Source organism: Mus caroli, chromosome 6 (assembly GCF_900094665.2).
Source record: "Mus caroli chromosome 6, CAROLI_EIJ_v1.1, whole genome shotgun sequence".
In the NCBI taxonomy this organism is placed as follows: Eukaryota; Metazoa; Chordata; class Mammalia; order Rodentia; family Muridae; genus Mus; species Mus caroli.
The window spans coordinates 132240875-132248677 of NC_034575.1; the positions used below are offsets into that span (position 1 = coordinate 132240875).

The window sequence follows — 7803 nt, forward strand, 5'->3', positions numbered from 1 at the left end:
TGACTGCAATTGGATTGGAAAGTTGGTTGGAAACTGGGTGCTGGCTTGTTAGGATTTAAGGGGGAAAGATCGCGCCTTTCACTGAAGTCTCTCCTGTATGAAAGCCAAAGCTAAATGCGATCTGACTCATCTTTAAAATAACACAGTGGTCAAACAGAATTATCTGACATTGGTGTCCGATGGAGTTAAACGGAGCAATCAGAATAACTATTGTCAATAGCAAAATGAAGGAGTAAGCTTGGACTTCCAGGTCACCAAATCTGGAAGCTGCTTTGTCAAGCTTCAGGTCATGACCCACAGTGAGTCACTCACTGTGTGGGTGTACTTGGTCAACAACAGCCACTTTCTTAGTGAAATAGAGAATGCTGTATCACAGAGTTGGACACTCCAAATTATAGCCCATCAAAGAGTGACCATTAATTCATAAAAATGTTGTTTGGCTTGTGTGTAGACATGTGTGTGCACATGCGTTTGGAGGCCAGAGGTCAACCTGTGATACCACTTCTCAGGCCCTATCCACCTTGTTTTTTTTGAGATTAGGTCTCACTGGCTTAGGGCTGACTAAGAAGCTCTAGGGGTCTGCCTGTCCCCACCTCCCAGCAACTGGGATGACTAAGCATATGCCACTCTGTCCCCTTCTGTGGGGGTGGGAACTGAACTCTCACGTGATAAGCACTTTACCGACTGAGCCCCTCGGATTGTATGTCTTACAAACACAGCACCGTTAGAAAAGTATGACAGCCACTGGGGTCGGAAGTTCTCCCTCCCTCCCTCCTTCCAGATTCTCCATAGCTAATGGTTCCAGCTGTTTCAGCTACCATGGAGATTGTGATTTCCGGAAGTAGAGAAGAAGAAGGATCTAAAGGAATAATGAGGATGGCATAGGGGGAGCCCTCACTCACACCATTGGTCACTGAAGTGACAGGAGGAAGCCATATTGCAATTAAGACTTTAGGTTGTAGGTTTTGGCAAATTTAGGACAAAAAGCACAACCTCTGGGTCTGGAGATGTGGATTTAGGATCATCTATGTACAGGTAGGGAAATGTCACTGTATATGAGGAGCCGTGGTGAACTCGACGGTAGTGCTCATGAGGAGAACACAGAAGCCACACATTAGCACTGACGTGGAGCGGTAATGTAGAACCAACGTAGGTCACGTTGTCCTTCAAAAGGAACAGAGAATGCATGAAGACATGTCAGTGGAATAAATAAATACAGACGAGCCCTCCTTGCCTCCGGCTCTGTTGACACCTTCATCCTTTAACCCCGAACTTTTAGCTCCCTGCTCTTTTACCCTAGATGAGCGGATCCCACCACCCTCAACCTCATTTTCCACCTCAGTCTTTAGTCTTAAATCTGACCATGAAACCCTTCATGGAATTTCAAAAATATGTATAACATGCCTGCTAAAATATCACATTAGTGCTCCAGGTGTAATTCCTGCAAGGCAGGCCTTCATGGCTGAGAAATTCTACCCAGAAATCTCTCTTCTCATCAGTTGATACCACTGTCCAAAGTAATTGAGGGTGGACCCATATTTGATTCTTTCTATATCCAAGTCAGTTACTGGGATGCACCATCTGCTGTCTCGACATCACTCTCCCTGTCTAGTTCTGTGTTGAAGGCCTGACGCCTGGCAGCTGCATTTCCCAGGGTTTGTAACCAGCCTGTCTGGGGTTGAAGTCTGTGGCAAGCACATTCGTGGAATGTGTATGACAGACATGAATATCCCTTACCTTCTCACATTCACACACCCTCAAGGCCACCTCAAGTTGCCTGCCCTTTATGAGGCCCTCCTCAGCTGCTCACTCCCACGTAGACACCCTCTCCCACCATCTCCTGTGTACCCTCTGTCCTCAAGCATACCATAACTTTCATTTTTAATAGTCTGTGTGGAGCAGGCGAGACCACTTCCCAGCAGTAGCTACATGATGGCTCACAAACCATCTGTATCTCCAGTGCCAGGAAATCTGACGCCCTCTTCTGGCCTCTTCATGCTCCTGCATGCACATGGTGCACATAAACAAGACACATGCATAAACTAAAATAAGTCTTTAAGACATCTTCAGTAATCATGACTAGTATAGTTTAATAATATGTGTGAAATCTTCCTCGCCACCATTCAATCATAAGTTCCTAGAAGCTAGAGGCCTCTGATTTATTTCATTTTGTATATGCTTTAGGGAGGACCTCAGTAAACATTTCATGACCAACTGGTGTGGTATGGAGTTTTAAGCTTACCAAGGCGAAGTGGTATGAAGGAAGGGTCAGTTTGGGTCTCAGGGGAGCTTTAGCAACTTCAGATGTTGCGGAAGACATTTTATCGAGAAGATAGCAGTAGAACACAGAGAGAAGCAGCTGTGATGTGGAGCTGAGCAGCTATGAGCAGAAAGGAATGTCAGTAGGCATGGAAGGTTCGCCAGCATCCAGTGAGAGGCTCTGAGGAAGAGATTAGCCTTTTGCTAGGAAGTGTTGGAAGCCAAACGATACAAAATGGTGCCTTATACAGTGTGTGTGTGTGTGTGTGTGTGTGTGTGTGTGCGTGTGTGTGTGCATGTAAATTGACTAGGTTTATAATCTAGTGACATGACATATGATAGGTAGACTACAGGGTGAACTCATGCTGGTGACTACTCCTTGATGATAAAGCAAACCACAAGAGAGTACTGGACGGAGTCCAGAAAGTTCCAGGTCAGAAAAACTGAAAGTTTATAAAGAGGTATGAGCCATGGTCTCTGTCAGGGCTAACAGACAGGAGCAGTGAGATGTGAGCCATGGTCTCTGTCAGGGCTAACAGGATCAGTAGGTAAACACAAGTGAGCAGTGGAAAGTAAGTGTTTCTTCGGGTGCTTTGCAGATGGGCCAAAGACTGCATCTAGGACTCGGCAGAATGGTGAGAGGAAAGGGGTGTTTGAAGATAGGGGCCACACACAGGAAAAGGGAAAAGTGCAAACAGAGTGAAGTCTGCAAAAAGCTCAGCCCCAGTGCCCCACTCCACTGCCTCCCAATCCCATTGCCACATCACCATCACCTCAGCCTACCACCACCCCACCACCCTCCTCCACCCACCAGCCCCCACCCGACTGTCACCCCACTGCCACATCCCCCATTGTGAGGGAAGACAAGGCATTTGCAACCAGACGTCTCACCTGCACATACGAGCAATGGTCAGAACATGTCACTGTCCCACCTGCACATACGAGCAATGGCCAGAACATGTCACTGTCCCACCTGCACATATGAGCAATGGCCAGAACATGTCACTGTCCCACCTGCACATATGAGCAATGGTCAGAACATGTCACTGTCCCACCTGCACATACGAGCAATGGTCTGAACATGTCACTGTGGCTCTTCCACATAACACACAGTGATCAAGAATGTGAGGCCTGCTGTAGACTCCAGCCACAAAAGAAGGAGGACACGAGGTCAGCTCTGTCAGCTCAGGTAGATTAGTGGAAACACGAGGACTCTTCTTGCTTTTCTAATTTGCAGGAGCTTCCTTCCCTAACCTGCCTGTTCATCAAAAGTATCCATTTGACAGCTATAGTATACTCTGAGTTAAATTCAAGTTTTAAATACTGTTCTCTGGGCTCTCAGATTGGAATGGGAGTAGGTATAGGACGCCTGTGTGTCTCTGTAAAAGTCTAATTCTTGGGGTTGAGGAGACGGCTCCATGGGCAAGAGTGCTTGGTGTGTAAGTGTGAGAGCCCAAGTTCAAGTCTCCAGCACTCACATAAAAAGCCTGTGAGGATAGGTTCCCAGTTTCCATGTAAGTTGCTCTAAGGGTTGTGGTAAAGAGAGTGGAGGGACATCTTTGGGAACACAGATTCTTGTGACTCTTTCATTTCCTGCTCCAAAGGTTCATGAAAACCCCAGATGAGATCATGAGTGGCCGGACAGACCGTCTAGAACACCTCGAGTCTCAAGTGCTGGATGAACAAACGTACCAAGAGGATGAACCTACCATAGCCTCACCAGTAGGCTGGCCAAGAGGAAACCTGCCCACGGGGACCGCAGGAGGCGTAATGGAAGCAGGCGAGCTAGGAGTGGCTGTAAAGGAAGAGACCCGGGAATAGCAGGGACACTTCTCCTGCCGATCAAGAGGGACCCAGAGCACCTTAGACAAGCCACCGAGCAATGGCAGGGCTGAAGTTCTGGCGGAGGGCACAAGCCTGAGACTCACACGTCACGTTCGCTTCTCCTTCGGATCTCTTGTCTGTAACCCTCACCCTCACCCTCACCCTTCCCCCGCACCTGTTGTAGTCTCATGGTGTTTCTGGTTTTGTTTTTGTTTTTGTTTTTTAAGAACATGCAGTTTGACTATTCATTGTTCATACAGGGAAGACATCACATGTTGTTTTCCTATGGAAATATATCTATTATATATATATTATTAATTTTTTTGTTGTTGTTGCAAATCTCACCGAGTACGGCCAGCTCGGCTGGTCAGGAAAGAGAAAACTTGCAGAAGGAATCGGGTTCCTCTTTTTCCTGCCACGTAGATCTGGTGTGTCCTGTCCAAGTCAGGTCTTAGATGAGAAAGGAAAACAAAATGAGAGAGATACTTTCAAACAATGGAAAAGAAGAGTTCTGTCTCCGTCTCCCTCTCTCGCCGCTCATCCCCGCCCCTTTCTCCTTCCCCCATCTCTGCCTGCTATGCACTTCACAGGCCTTCCATCAGAACTAGCCTCACTAGCACCCGAACTACACAGTGACCCGGCTGCTCTGACAGTCAGACCCCTTGGGCACCCATCTGAGGAAGGCCAGACATCCCCCTCCCAGCCCCCCCCCCAAATGCTGCTGTATTCTAGAAAGAACAATAGTAGGATCGAGCATAAGATAGGACAGAGGGTGGCCACAGGATTTGCAAGGCCCAGGCAGTTTGGGATTGTCCTGAAAGTGCTACATATTAGGAAAATATAAGAGACCACACAGGCCTGGTAGTTTAGGAGCAAGAACAGGTCACCAAGGTTGTCCCAAGACATCATGCCCTTGTGGGATTGTCACCACCCCACACACACACTCCAAGTCCTAGCCTTTTTCTTCTATGCTGGTCCTCACGGAACACAGAACACACATGAGGGAGGTTGCTGGAATTTAGTCTCAGGCTCAGCCGGTATGTGCACAGCCGGAGCAGACAGGAAATTCCTCAGATTTAGACTTTTTTTTTCCGTCTGTCATGGCTGTATTTCAGGAGGACATATCTGTGGCTCTTCTCCACCTCGACATAAGATCAGACGTATCTCCCAAGATGAGGGTAATGCTATTCCTTAGGGTTTTTGATAGCAGGGATTTGATTTTATTTTATTTATTTATTTATTTTTTGGATTTTTTTTTGAGACAGGGTTTTTCTGTGTATCCCTGGAATTCACTCTGTCGACCAGACTAGGACTCAGAGATCTACCTGCTTCTGCCTCTGCCTCCCAAGCACTGAGATTAAAGGTGTGTGCCCCCATGCCTAGCTTTTTTTCCTTTTCTAGCCATCTAAATGGACTCTTTGAAGTTCACTGTTTTAAAACCCAGATAATGAGGCCTGCCTTTCAAAACCACCCCTTGTCCTTCCTGTGTTCGCCCACATCATGGAATGAGCATCTCGCAGCCCTCCTGGGTATGTCTCTGCTTGGTCAGACACAGGATACAGGTGAAGCTGACAGACCAGAGCTGACCTATAACTACTCCTAAGTGGGACACATAGAGGCTACGAGGACCTGGACAAGTCACTCACCCGACGTCAGCTCACAGACAGACTGTGGTTCACAGACACTGGAATTGAGTTGACTGGGTGTCTTTAGTCTTGCTGTGACTTCCCCGTGCCTCCCCCACCCCCTACCATCTGCCTTCAAAGAGGTCAGTGACCTGGGTGAGGGGTTCCGTCTTAATATCCATGGGGAAGGATGAGAGTCACATGCTATGTGTTTCTTGAAAGCATGACAGGGGTTCCTTTTTTTGGCCTCTAAAATGACTGGTACCTTAAATCAAATGGGGAGATTAAGCCAAATACTTGTGTTGTATGAGCCACTGTGATGCAGAGCAAGTGAGAAAGGGTGTGCTTTTTGTTTTTGTTTTGACTGAGATCCTTTGTGTGAATATAAAATGAGAAACTACAACACTTCATACTGGCCACTTTGCCCATGCATAGAACTCAGTTCTTTACCTGCCCAAAGAATTGTCCATATGAACTGTGGAAGGAAATTCCTCTGTTCCCTAAGGAGTCTTGGATGACAGCTCCGGCCACTTCGTTAGAAATGCTCATGGCAGTGCCGTCTTTATTTCACACCTGGTGTTGCCATAAATGATTTCTTTGATTCTCTCACCTGCAAAAGCCCTTGTTTGTTTTTTGGAGAGAAAATGTGGCCAGGGTTGTCAGGGTTGTGCAGTGCTCAGGCTTCAGACTCACAGAATTTAGATTTAGCCAATCAGACCTTGGAGGAAACACCACTATGGGGGTCCTGTTTTGTCTTTTGGGTTTTTAGTTTTTGTTTTTTGTTTTTGTTTTTGTTTTTGTTTTTGTTTTTGTTTTTGTTTTTTTCCAATCAACATTCTAGATCGACATTAAGTTCAAGAGGTGATAGAAGGAATCTAAAAGCTCCTTTAGTGGCCTTTTTCTGCAGCCATTGTGGGTTGGGTCAGGAAAGGAATTTTCAGGGAAGCATTGCCATGTGGAGGATGGGCTTTGCCACCTAAGTCCTGGGATTCTCTGTCCTGAGTCCTCGGCCGGGCTGTCTTCAGGTCTCCTTCAGCAGAAACCAGGGGCAGCTGGTTAGATGTTGACAGCAGCTTCTCTTCTGATAATTTTCATCCAAGGCCACTTAGTGCCACTTGGAGACAGGGTCCCTGATGTCCCATATCTGGTTTTGGAAAGAGAATGGTCCTCGTAAGAAAAGAACAAAACAGGCTTCTTGCCTAGTACATTCAGGTCCCTCTGATCCAGCATCTTTTTACACTAATACCTTGTCCAGTTAAGGGTGTCACTCGAGCTGACATCTAGATGTCTGTGAGGAGTCCCTGGAATGACCGAGTGGCCACTCTTGTCTTTTCACACTGTTCAGGATCCAACCATAAACACAGTTTGGCCCATTCACTGTTGTTGGCAGAAGACAACCTGAGAGAGGTCGTGTCACTTTCCGTGGGAGCAGACAGCATGACACACAGTTAGGATCAGGATCTAGCCAGCCTGCACTTAGCAGCAGGATAAGCGCTCCGAAGGCAGTTAGAAATTATCCTGGTTTAAACCCCCATTTGATCCATCCCCAGCAAAGAGATGAAAGATTGCCAAGGGTGGTTTTCACTGCCCAGTCATTCGGTGCTAGTTAGAGCTGCTGTGCATTCTCAGCCTGCTCCTCTTCTGAGCAGAAACCAAAATTGGACGTCATGAGAAACCCAGTGGAGCAGGGGTACAGAGGGACACCCCGGAACCCTACCTGTCAACATGGCACACAGGACTCACCCAGCACTCTTTTGGCCCCATCCGCATCAACACTAAACAACTTCAAATGCACCCGACTCTTTCACCCTCACAGGTGAACCCTCTTCTGGAGACTTCTCTTTGTGACGGCACCCACCTGCAAGCCAGATGAATCTAGAATGACTTTTTGTTGTTGTTGTTGTTGTTGTTTAGTTTCTAATCTCTTGTTTATGAGGTGTGGGGTTTATAAGGGACTGAATCAAATGAATGTAACAAAAAAAGGAAAAAAAAACAAACAAAAAATGCCTTTTCTCAGGGCCAGTGAGTTGCAAATAATTTTTAAAGAAAAACCTATAATTACATCATCTCAATAAATTTTTTATAAAAAAAAAAA

The 7803-nt window shown here is 46.6% G+C and overlaps 1 protein-coding gene across 6 annotated transcripts in view; it reads left to right on the forward strand.

Moving 5' to 3' along the window:
- Positions 1-5359, forward strand: part of Etv6 (ETS variant 6) — a 230945-nt gene extending 225586 nt beyond the window's left edge. For 5 of the 6 annotated variants that reach the window (XM_029478404.1, XM_021164907.2, XM_021164908.2 and 2 more), the window contains one exon: positions 3864-5359. In XM_029478404.1, the coding sequence (XP_029334264.1) occupies positions 3864-4080 (217 nt within the window). In that variant the 3' untranslated portion in view covers positions 4081-5359. The remainder of the gene's footprint in view (positions 1-3863) is intronic. The other variant, XM_021164909.1, reaches the window with a different exon arrangement.
- The last annotated feature ends 2444 nt before the right edge of the window (positions 5360-7803 follow it).